Consider the following 13193-nt stretch of genomic DNA (forward strand, 5'->3'; position numbering starts at 1 on the left):
GGGATAATAAAAGTTGTCTTAATCCAAAATATCTAAATCTAAATTTAACAAAACCTTTCATAAGATGGCAAGAGTTACCATTAAGGTGGAGTTACGATGGATTCAAGTAGGGGATAAAAAGTGGGTGGCAAATAACGAAAGGTGCAACAGATGAATGTCACAAGATGTATCGTTGAGGGTAAAAGTGATATCGCAAGACGGGTTGGTCAGAAAATAAAAAATCCAAATGACTGAGACTTACACCTCAGATTGTTATTGTTTATTTAGATTTTTATATATTGGAAAAGGTCATACCCACAGTAAGTATGGACACGCAGAGTTAAAGTTAAATAAAAGCCTGATCGTTATTTTTCCAACTGCGATTCGATTTGGTATTTTTCCCATTCCACAAACACTGTATTGTTAATTGTTCCTATTATGATCTACCGCAGTGGTTCCCAATCTTCCCAAACTCCTTTGTATTTTTTGTCAAATCATGTGTACCCCATCTTAATAATAATAATAATAATAATAATAATACATCATTTTTATAGGGCACTCTTTTGAAAGCGCTTTACAGAATCAAGGGATTATTCTTTCACTCCACACTTAGTGGTGGTAAACTACTATTGTAGCCACAGCTGCACTGGGGCAGACTCTTAAATACTTAGAGTCCATAATTTGACATGCTTTTTTCCATTGTGGGGCAGTGGGCTCTTCTAAACCCCTAACTGTGTCTCCAACATTGGTTCCTTAAGGCTTGATCTACAAATTAAAAACAATATGTGTAATTTAAAGTGGATTTTTTTAGAAAAAAAAAAAAAAAAAATACTATTCATCTTAATGTGATTACTTGAGTAGTAAGTAAATACAGTCTCCTTTATAAAATGTAGCTAATCTGTCAGAAATGTGATAAAATGGCCTCTACAGCATAAAATAATTTCAATAAATTACAAAAAAATGTAGTACTTTGTTGAGCAATAGTAGTTTGTGATAGTTTGTGGTGAATTTGTCCAAAAAAAAAAAAAAAGCCTGAAAATAAACTTATATAATTTAATTGTTAAATCTTTCTGAGTACCCCTTGCAATTTGCTCCTGTAAGTACCCCTAGTACATGTACCCCTGTGTGGTAACCACTGGTCTATCTTATTTTCCCACTCTACAGATAACCATAACACTCATGCTACTTTAAATGAGTTGCTGTTGTGGATACTCGTACTTTTATTAAATATATTTCTAAATCGGTAATTCTACTTGTATTTAAGTGCGTTTTAAAATATGTAAAATATTTAGTTGAATTTCTACACCCAACCGCTACTGACTAAATTATTATTTTTTGTTTTAAAATGATCAACGGACATTGTGACAACAAAAAATGAAATGACGAGACAACAATCACATCATAGTCGACCAACCAGATTAAACGTAATGCATGGTGCCAAAACAGCATAAGCAGAACCTAATAATCTCTTTATTTTGATTTATTTTCCTCTATGTTAATTTAAATATAATATAAATAATAATAGCAATTGTACATTTTGACAAACCTTTTATTTTTTACAAATGCCTTTGTGGAAAATAAATTAGGTTCCAATTGTGCAAAATTTCAAGTCTTCCTTTTTAATATTTATACATGAGATTTTTACTGTATACAAGGGAACCGTGGCAAGATGTACTACCATAAATAAACGTGTGAGTAAAAGTAACTTGTGACTTTTACTTTGAGTGCTATTTAATTGATTTACTTAATTAATTTATTCTTTTTCCCCTCTAAACTAATTCACAAGGACGACATTGCAGCTGTTATGTAGTTGAGTCCTCCGGCCTGTAGAGGGCGCTGTCCTCCAGACTCCATCAGTGTGTAGCGGAGCCCTGATAAATAAAGGCCGGAAGAGCCGTAGCTGTGAGCAGGTGTGTAAGGCTGTGACTGAGCGGTTACCTCCGTGAACAGGTAGGAATGAAACTCCCCTTTATTATGAAGACCAGCTGAAGCTCACTTACCTTTATTAAACGGCTAATGTAGCTAGAGTTCATCTTGGGGCTGAAATATACTCCATTTTGCTTTTAGAATGATTGTTTAGTTTCAGGTCTGATGTCATCTGTTGGTTGACGTCCTCCTCACAAAGTGTTACTAATATATTGAAATACAGCGAGCTAAGGTAACGGGTGTCACGGAAATCCTGCACCCGGGTCATCTCATTACCTTAGTTACAGTAACACCTTTCACCTGGTACTTATCAATCAGCGACTTTCCTCTTTTCTGCTAATGAAGGGATGATTTTCTGCATCAGGAACTTCTTTTTTAACTGTTGTTCGGTCACATACCTATCAATGAATATCATTTTATATCTGGAATAGGAACTACTCAATATTATCTGATAATGAGGTCAGTTTAATGAGTGAAACCACAACAACTGTTTAATCTAGACAGATCTATACCTCATCCTCTAAAATGTATTTTTTTTTTTTTTAAATACCTTTTAGTTAACAACTGAATCTGATGTTTTCAATGAAATCTGCCAATTCCACTCATTTATTTATTTTTCAGGTTTATTAATGTTAGTAGTTTTATGTATTTTAAAGTAGGGCTCATTTCCAATATGATACCGATATTGCAGCCTTGTGCATCAGCCGATACCGATATTGATCCGATATCAGCATGAATCATACTTTTTTTTTCTTTATTAAAAAATAATGACTTATATTGTACTGTGGAATGTTAGAAAAGGTTTGATCAAGTGATGTTACTCAGAGAACAATAGTCAGCAACAATAGGTGTGAGAAAAACTGACCCATTTATTATTAATCAATTGATTACATACATTTTAACCTTCAACATAATATCTACAGTATTCTACAATTGAATAAAATAAATTAAAAAAATGAATGAAAATAAAAATAAAAATCGGGAAATTTGATTTCAGGCAGATATCGGATCTGGGCACCCTAATCGATTTATAGCATTTGTTGATAAAAAATGATTTTTATTTTGGAAATTTGAGTTTTAAAGAAATTAAATTATTTTTTCCCCACCACAGTTTTTTCAGACTTTTTCTCGTTCCGTCCTTGTGGGTTACAGTAGCGCGATGTGAGCCCGCCCCCCTCTTTGTTTACATGTGTGCATAGGCATGTTTAATTTTTTTATTTGCACTATGCTGAGATTCTAAGATTTTTTTATTGTATGTTATGTTATAAAATTTGTAGTTATCTGATTTCTTAATCAGAAAATTGAAGCTACTGTGAAGTTACTGTTGCACTTTGCTTAACCTGGATTAAAGCTTGTAATTGTTGAATGACAGAGATTCATTTACTTTTTATTTTGGGATTGTTTTATGCATTTTAACTCTTGAAGAGAATCACAGCAATAAAGTTGCACTTTTGACAATAATCTGATGTCTGCAGTCATTTTAAAGTGCATTGAAGAAAAAATTGAAAATCCAATTGAAAACTCAAATTTTTCTTTAAAAAATCTGAGATTTCCCTTTTTTTTTTTTTTTTTTTTTTTAGGCAAAACCGGAAATGCATACGCAGAAAAAGATATTAGCGCTTCAGAACTATTTCATGGAATTTGGTTCAATATTTTTGAAAATTGTGAAAAAAATGTGGGAACCCTGTGTAAAAAGAGGAATTTGTTGTTGCTACATGCCTAACGTTCTGAACTGCTTAACAGAGGTGTGTGGTAAGAGACAGCTCAGCAGATTCACAGGGTATATGTATGAATGTGTGTGTTCTTATTTCAGAATGTGCAGCGTTTGTTTGTTGTGAGCCAAAGAACCGAGGCAGGTTTCCACTAGAGGTGGGCACTACAGCATTGCCATGAATCTGACAATTATATGATACTATCACGATTTGCATGTGACGATACTAAACAATATGAAATACATCGCAAATCAATATTTACACATTCCTCCTTTACAAGTGCAAAATGGTGTAAAATATAACTCATTTAAATTGTTTTATACTTGTGAGCACAAATAAATGGTAAATAACTGTAATTCAAGCACCAATATCAAAAACAAGTCCTAGTGGACTGGGAGGTTTACGTGCTATGCATATGTTGGCACTATTAAATGTTTTTTTTTTTTTGTAAAAAACAAAACAAATGTTGATTTGGACATTTTTTGGATCGATATGATAATCCAGCTGTGAAATATTGCGATATATCGCCCAATCGATTTTTTTCTTACACCCTTAGTTTCCATAGGAGCTCACTAACATGAGTCAGGTAATGGATTAATGACCTTTAAATGTAATGATCATAAATTACATTCTAACTCATTGTTAGAGATGGACCGATATGGATTTTTTTTTTAGAGCCGATACTGTTTTTTTTTTTTTTTTTTTTTTTGTCTATCAGCCTTAGCCGATGACCGATACGGACTGCTGATTTTTTTTTCTCCCTCAATTTACATCATAAAAATTACACAATAATGATAAAAAATGGTACGAGTCTCAATTTGAATTGAAATTAATAAAGGTGAGGTAGAATGACAAGTAAAAAATATTTAACAAATATTAAAAACAGTTAATGTAGAACAAGTAAAAAATATTTCTGTTCTCTGTAAATAATGCAGATCAGCGAACGCAGTAGCCCGCATCGCCCGATGCACATAAAAAAACGCAGCAGAGAATATTGTCCGAGCGATTTATCGGTCTATCACTGCTCCTTGTGGGTGAAGAGGTTTCACTTTAATGTTTTTACAAAGCAGAGCTTTTCAGCTTGTGGGTCGTGGGCCTGATTTCCTCATCAAGAAAGGAGAAAAAGGATCTTGTGGTTTTAATATTGAATTTAAAGATTACTTTAAAAACAATGTAAATGATGCGACTTCAAACGAACTCCCTTCAAGTCACCCGACTTGCATGATTTCAGCGACTAGGTCGCTTCTTTCTTTCTTGTTTATTCTTTTATTTGTAATATTTCTCAAGCCTCAAGTAATTTCCCCTGGGATAAATAAAGTATTTCTAATTTATAAGGATTTAGTTGTGAATCCAAGCAATGCTTTCACTGAAATCTTCAACTGTTTATTGGGTGGAGATGTTTCTGAGGTCTATTGATGTTGACCAATGAAATCAAAGCAAAATGACTGTTAGAATGTAACTGATTTCTGAGACTCTTTGTGTATCTTTTGATTAGGACTCACATCTTCTATTGTTTTGGTTTCAGGTCTGCTCTTCCCAGCTTAAGTCATGCTGTCTCATCGAGCACCTTTAACTGCAGTTCTAACCACAGTACTGGGGGCCACCCTGGGGGGACTGCTCCTATGGCGAGTGTGTCGCACCAAAAGGAAGAAGCTGCCCTTCCATTCAGAAGGTGGTTGAGCCTGTGACAGAGGAGCCAGGAGCAGAGCAGATCCTCCACAGCCAGCCAGCCCCATGTGCAGAGCAGAAGGACAACTCTGTGGAGTGTCAGACCCCTCACGCGGCCCCCCCCTGTCCTGGGTCTGTCCTCTGGGCAGCTGCTGGGAGTCAAACCAGTGATGGTGGGCTGTGAAGAGGAGTGGCTCCAACTGTGGCCCCAGATGGAGAAGGACCTGACGGTGCTCCCAGTCCTGGGGCTCGACTGTGAATGGGTAAAGACCAAAAGTGTAAGAAATACCTTTTGCATGTTTCTATAAAAAGCAGACGAAGCAGTAGGAAAACGACACATCTGTCACACATCTGTTCATTATGTCCCAGTGAGCTGATGTTTTGTGTCTCAGGTGTCAGTGAAGGGGAAAAGCTCTGCTGTGTCACTGCTGCAGATGTGCTCGTACTCGGGTTTGTGTGTCCTGGTGCGGCTTCAGGGTTTCCGCAGCAAGCAGCAGTCCTTCCCCCTCAGCCTACAGGAAGTGCTCAGAGACCCCCGCGTTTTTAAGGTGGGTGTCGGCTGCTACGAAGACGGCAAGCGCCTCGCACGAGATTATGGCCTCTCGCTGTCCTGCACCGTGGACCTGCGTTACCTGGCTTTAAGACGCAGGTAGGTGGAGAGTTTGTCACGTGATGATGATTTGTTACTTTGAAACTAGTCGTGTTCCTCTTTGTGTTGCAGGCCAGCTTCTGTTAGCAATGGCCTCAGTCTGAAGTCTCTAGCTGCAGATCTGTTACATGTATCTCTGGATAAATCTCTGGAGCTACGCTGCAGCGACTGGGAGGCAGATCCACTCACACTGGAACAGGTGGAGCAAAAAGTAGGGCCGTACCTTTTGATTAAATTGTATTCAACTTTATTTATATTGCGCAATTTGCAACAATAGTCATCTCGAAGCGCTATCAAATACAAAGATTCTTAAGAAAAAAACCCAACAAATCGACATGAACAAGCATCAGCTACAATGGGGAGAAAAAATTCCCTTTTAACAGGTAGAAATCTCCAGCAGACCAAGGTTCAGAGGTGGCAGCCATCTGCGGCAACTGGTTAGTGGACAGGAGGAGGAGAACAGAACAGGATAGAGGGATTGAACACCAGAGGGTCCCAGACTAGTAGGGCTGTGAACCATGGGAATAATCTTTTCATTACACATTTTTGGCATTCACAAATGTGTAATTTTTGAGATTTCCACATTTGGTACTTTAATTACGTGCATTTGAAAACAAAACAACGAAAAACACGATCAATGGTAAACAAAAACAAGTCAATAACACAAGCAACTTAAAAGCACTCGGAGAGCGCAGACCTAAGCCAAGCAGCTGTCACGGTAACATGGTACCATGACTAAGTAAGTAGTTTATTTATAAAGCGCTTTTTGCAGATAAAATCACAAAGTGCTGTACAGAGTTGTGGTATAAGTACAAGTGCTTATGACTACCTGTCGACATTGAGCTGTTTGACTCTGAGAGAACCCATGACATCACAAGATCCACAGTGTGGATGGGAAAGTTAATGGGAGATATATAAACATCTATATATTTTCTTTTGGTAGCTAGAACATCACCAAACTGTAATCACCTGTTCCTTGTCCCATTTATCATTTTTCCTGAAAATTTCATTCAAATCCGTTCATAACTCGTTATTTTGCTAACGGACTGACAGACAGACAGAATGACAGACTGACGGACAAACTGAGGGTAAAACATAACCTTACTGCGCTTCGCTCTTGGCGGAGGGAATAATTGTAGTAGTGGGAATAATAGCAACAATAGTGTTAAACAAATATTCAAGCAAAGCAATAGATATTGGATACCCATGAAATTAAGAGGGAAACAAGCAATGTATGCATACACATGTATATAGACACATACCCATAGATATACAGTATGTTCGTATACACGTATAAATAACAAAATTTACAAAGTAAATTCAGTGTAAATAAATAAATACACGGAATAGAAATTAAACGCACAAACAAAATTCAAATAAGTAGAAAAATTGAAATTATATAGTTAGAAAAATAAAATCATCAACAACCATACCAGTCATAATGTACCATTGTGTGCAAAGTTACAAAAAAATATGTACGATACACATCAATCAAAACACATTAACAAGAACAAACAAAACACGGTCTACCTAGAGGTACCACGACAGATGAACAGGTAATCAATAAAGGTAATTTAATACAAATGAATAACAAACTATTCTCTATCTGGGCAAAATTAGTTTACATTATTATTTTATTCTCCAGAAGCTTTTTTTGTCATTCCCTGAAGCTGGAAATGTCACCCGTGTTTTCTTTGTTTCAGATGACATACGCAGCCCGAGACGCTCAGATCTCCATCGCTCTCTTCCTCCACCTCATTGGTCAGAATCCCGACGCTGACCCCGCCTCCTTCAGCGGGAGCTCTTATTCTGAGCTGGCGTCACGCTGCCAGGGCCTGGTGGACGTTCCCTTCAGAAGCCGAGGAGACGCAGACGAACGAACCGGTGACGGACAGAGGAGGCAGAGGGTGCGGAAGCAGCCGACGCCTGGGGGGGGCGAGTCTGGAGATCAAGAAGTCTCAGACCCTCGAAGAAATAACAAGAGAAAACCCCTGGGTGTTGGTTATTCAGCCAGGTGAGGAGAGACTGGTTAGACTGGGGCACAAAGATCAAATGTCTCTAATAGAATCCTCTTTTTGTTCCAGAAAGTCTCCTCTGTACGATAACTGCTTCCTCCACGCACCAGATGGACAACCTCTGTGTACTTGTGACAAGAAGAAAGCTAAATGGTACCTGGATAAAGGAATAGGAGGTGTGCTCACGGCTTTATTTGGAACCCAAAGCATGTGTGTAGAGCCCTATGAAAACAATTAGATTTCTTTTCCAAATTCCATTTTTCACATGAATTTTTTGAAATTGTTTTTTTTTTTTTTTTTAGAAATGTATAAATTTTTTTCCACAAAATTTTAGTTTTCAATTCCTGTGAGAAACAAAATAAAAATATAATTATACAAAAATGGATGTTAAAAATAATTTAGTAATTTAAAACCATGTGTAAGCTACAAATTTATAAATGCTGACTTTCTATTCATTCATATTCATAGTCATATAAATATGTATGAGAGCAGCATTAATGTCACCCAACTGAATCAGAGCAGGTTTATTGATATTAAGTTTTGTTCAACTTCATTTAAATGATCCTGATGACATCATTCCAGAACATAATGATTAGACAAAAAATAAATGTACACAAGCGTCACAGAGCTTCAAATACATGAGTTATGTGGGAACCAGGGTTCTTGTCACTTATAATCGTAATTGATGATTAATTACAATTATGATGTAATTGTAGTTGTAATTGGAAAAAGCCATTGCTGTTGTAATCAAATTGTAATTAAGTGTAGATAATTGGTTTAAAAATTCTACAGAAACTGTCAATTACAATTTAATTAAACAGATATCTGGGGATCCATGTTCCAATTGAAATCTAGGGCTATACTGACACCCACACCAAAAATATTAATATCATATTTTCATTGATTAGGAAGCCTAACAAGGTAACCAATAGATGAAAAACAAATTGCATGATGGGTAATATGTTTCTGTGTATTTTACAGCTAATTTAAGATATGGGTCAAAACTTACCAGTTATCATAAGAGATGCTAACACAAGAGGAAGGTCACGGTTTATAAAGTTATTCATTAAAGGCTCAGAAATTATTGATTAGTTTGAACTTTAGTAATTGAGAATGTAATTGACTTTCAGGTGAAAAATATTTGCAATTTTATATATATTTATATTGGAAAAAATGCCAAAACCATAATTGAGTTGTAGTTGAACGTGGATAATTGAAGATGTAATTGACCCCAACCCTGGTGAGAACTGGTCGGCTTTGTATTATGGAATGATTGACGAGTTGCGTATTGTTTTTGGGCCGTTTTGTCTGTGTTTTGGGCAGAGACTCGTCCACATGTTGGGGGCGGGGCGAGGGGTCGCTAAACATTTCCTAGAGAAACCTCACGTTTAATTCACATTGTGTCTATTTCAACATTCAACAGTTGATTCTGTGATTCCGTTACCGGGGAAAACGTGTGTGAGTGTGATTGTGACCATAAGGCTTTGTGCTGAATGCAGTTCTTCAGAGTGAAGATCCGTTCATCGTGAGGCTTCTGTTCGAGCCGTCAGGACGTCCAGACTCTCAGCAGGACTACTACCTCACCGCTAAGGAGAACCTGTGTGTGGCCTGTGGAAAAGCAGACTCCTACATCAGGTCAGAGCTCTGCCATCAGGGCCATTTGGCCCTCAATTTAGCCCCCAAATACCTTGTTGCATGGGCTCCTAATTATTTGGTCATCAACTTATTATCCTCCTCCTGCGGACACATGTGACTGTGCTAAGAGCTAACGCTAACCACTTCATAAAAAGGAAGAGACTAGTAAAAAAGTACATGGCGTACTGTCATCAAACCACAAAGAACCACAGATTTACTTATGGTCAGATTTAACACTTGTACCAAGTATAAAAGCTAACATGTCACACATGGCGTGAAATAAATGTTAGCATTAAACTAATGTCACTATTAATCTGTCCCAACTTGTTTAATGCAATATTTTTAAATTAATCACAAGACAAAGCTGTTCCCATTAGACAGTAATGCACCTACTGTGATTATTACACCTAAAAATGTAGATATTTATCAACCATAACTTTATGTAACTTATTATCAGATGTAAAATCAACCAGATTCAGCAGCAGTGGTTGAAATTCAACAGTAAAAATAATATTGGAGTTATTTTAGCTTTTCGTGTGCTTTTTTTAAGAGAATTTCATTATAAAAGGAAATAAATGCCAAAATTGCCACCATAATATTTTCTTAATTTAGTACGCTGCCTCTACATCCGCTCTGTCAGGAAAAACATCGTACCTCACGAGTACAGGCGACATTTCCCCACTGAGATGAAGGACCACAACTCCCACGACATCCTGCTGCTGTGCACCAGCTGCCACGCAGCCTCCAACGTGCACGACGGCTACCTGAAGCAGCAGCTGGCCGAGGAGTTCAGCGCTCCTCAGGGCTGTGAAGAGGGCGTCCGACCCCTGGAGGACTCTGACCGTTGGAGAGTGAGGTCTGCGGCCCGCGCTCTGCTCAGCGCTGGAGAAGGACTTCCAGAGAGACGACGAGCAGAGCTGCAGGCGGTGATTAAATCCTACCTGAACATGGAGGAGAAGCAGGAGCTGATGGACGACGTCCTGCAGCACGCAGCATCTTTAGAGACCAGGTGAGTGTTTAGCTCACGCTGTTTATCCTCTGAGTAGCAGAAACTCATTTTAGTTCAGGGGTCAAATCTGGACCAGTTTGACCAAGTCTGCTGTAGATATTTAGTGGGGGGGAAATAATAACTTTCACATCATTGTGCCCTAGTTTTCATTATCTGTTCAATTCACTTAAAAAAATCTTGATTATTGTTACCAAATATAATGTCATTTAGAGGAATTTTGTGGAATTGTTTGAGAAATTGCAAGATTTGTGAAAAAATTGAGTTTGAGTAGAAACAAAGGAAAAATGGAAAACTCCTAAAAATATTGGAGAGTTGGTGAAATTGAGAAATCTTCAATTATTTGGTAATTTACACTATTGTTTTCTGTCTTTTTACTTTCTCCTGCGGGCCTAATTAGATGTTCTAAACCTTTTCACCCCCTGACCCCCACAGTGTCAGTGTTAATATTGGAACAATTAGTTTAAACTGGCAATGACTGGGCTTGTCAAATGGTGAATGTGGTTAAATTGGCAAAAATAAGCATGAAAGCATAAAAGCAATTTAATTACAGTAATGTGAGTACTTGTAATCCATTACTTTCACCTCTGCATCTGGTGACCCCCCCCCACAAAGGTCTTGCGACCCCAAGGTTGAGAACTCGTGCTCTAAAGGGCCAGATTTGGGCCCTGGGCCTCAAGTTTGATGCGTGTTTTAAATTATTGCTGTTCTACAGCCTGTGTTTCTGCATCTGTGCAGAATCTACAATGAGTCGTACGTGCCTCACGGTCTGAAGGTGGTACGAGCTCACGCTGAGCTGGGCCTGCAGGGCCTGATGGACCTGGAGCGGCGCTGGAGGCAGCACTTCCTGTCCACCATGCGGCCGCGCCACCTCCCTCCTCTGTGGTCGGTTACCCACAACCACAGCAAGTTCCTCCGCAAGTACGGAGCGGACCTGCCCATCCAGCTCAACTGACACTGAGCGGCTGAGACGACCAATCAGCCGCGAGCGAGTAGGCCGTCGACATGAACTGAAGCTCAACACTAAACGTGCAATGTCATGATTAACATCATGTAATTGCATATGGACACTTTTTTACGATGAATATATAGAAATGGCTATTTATAAAATGCAGATTGATTTTTAGACAAAGCTGCTCCTCTTTATCTTTGTGTTTAAAATGTCTCCTGCAGGTCAGCAGCTGATTATCTGAGTTTGAGAGGAACTTCTTAATCTGTTTGGACAGGATTCCCTTTTTCTCTTTTTCTGGCCCAAGCAGAGTAAAGTTGGCACTTTTTACATTTCCCCCCCCCCAAGTCAATCATGTCACTTCCTGTGTGCGTCTCCTGATGGTTAGGACTTTCTCTATGGTTAATGTTTTAATTTGCCTCCTAATCCCCAAACCAGACTGGAGACGTTATCAGGACGCTTCACCAAAAACTGTCACTACGACGTCGTTTTCTATCACAACTTCAAATTCAATCTGGTAAAAGAAGGGGAAAAAAAGTTGCTAACTTTGATGTGAAAAATGAAAAAAAAAAGACTTTAAATTATGAAAATAAATAAAGAAATGTGAAACGTGTTTTTTGTTTGCAAACCAACACACAGACATCGTCACAATCAGTTTTTATTTCTTACAAAATCACAGTTTAATAAATAGTCTGTAAAAATGAGTACAAAAGTGGTTTCTTAACATTTCATATATGAATCACTCGTGACTTTCAGGTCAAAGGAGTCTTTAGTTGGACTTTTTCTTTTTTTTTCTTGTCAGGAATGACTTCTCTACAATCTAGTTTTGCTGAATTAAGGCCTCTTGATTTTGGCATCTGAACAATCTGTCAGTCAAATGTTTTTCGTATCTGAAGTTGAATCCGAGTTATGAACTCTTGGTTTCACAGTTGAGTCAGGAACAATAAATTAATAAAGCACATGAATAAATAAAAACCCATGGCTCAACGTGCAGAAACCAAACAGTGTTTGACACTGTGGTGGGAACGATTGCACACGAGGCTGCGTCTCTGAAAGGGATTCCATCAGAGAACTCTCATTCATCATCATCTCTCACACACACGTCCTGTTGGCTGTGGGAACACTTTGGGAAATACTTCTCTTTATGGAGCGAGTTTGGGTGGAAAACCCTCTAAGAAATGGAGTGGTGACAGAATAGTGCAATCCTGACGTCACTGACATCTTTACTGCATCAAAGTGAAACCTCTGAGGGTGGACACACACACACACAGAGAAACATTCAGTTTGAGTTTAAATCTGTCATTTTGGGACGGTTTATGTACAACTTTTGTAAAAAGTCTGGGTGATATGGACCAAAACTCTATTCTATTCTTCTCTAAATAGTCTAGGTAGAAAGACTATTCATCAGGGTTAAATTTGCTGATGCAAAATGCGACACAGGCACATTTATTAACAAACGGCTTCATAATATGTGCTACTTTTGGCTTTTTCTCCTCTAAGGGACAGCATGTGTGAGTGAGTTCTGTAGTGTGGCCTTTAGGGGAAGGTCTGGGTCAGAAATCCATCTAATTGTGCTTTTTATGCTGTTCTGAGAAGTAGCAAAAGCAGCGACTCAGTGTTTTAATACAAAATAAACTATAAAATGAAAATATAT

The 13193-nt window shown here is 38.1% G+C and overlaps 1 protein-coding gene across 1 annotated transcript; it reads left to right on the forward strand.

Moving 5' to 3' along the window:
• The first annotated feature begins 1833 nt into the window (after nt 1–1833).
• Nucleotides 1834–12148, forward strand: exd2 (exonuclease 3'-5' domain containing 2). Its single transcript, XM_028437875.1, is given in 11 exon segments — nt 1834–1929; nt 5143–5273; nt 5275–5399; nt 5401–5563; nt 5678–5934; nt 6007–6133; nt 7638–7948; nt 8019–8125; nt 9449–9584; nt 10225–10593; nt 11329–12148. Coding segments are annotated over 10 exon segments (1920 nt in total). The 5' UTR covers nt 1834–1929; nt 5143–5165; the 3' UTR covers nt 11546–12148.
• Nucleotides 12149–13193: the final 1045 nt, after the last annotated feature.

Source organism: Gouania willdenowi, chromosome 22, assembly GCF_900634775.1.
Source record: "Gouania willdenowi chromosome 22, fGouWil2.1, whole genome shotgun sequence".
NCBI lineage: Eukaryota > Metazoa > Chordata > Actinopteri > Blenniiformes > Gobiesocidae > Gouania > Gouania willdenowi.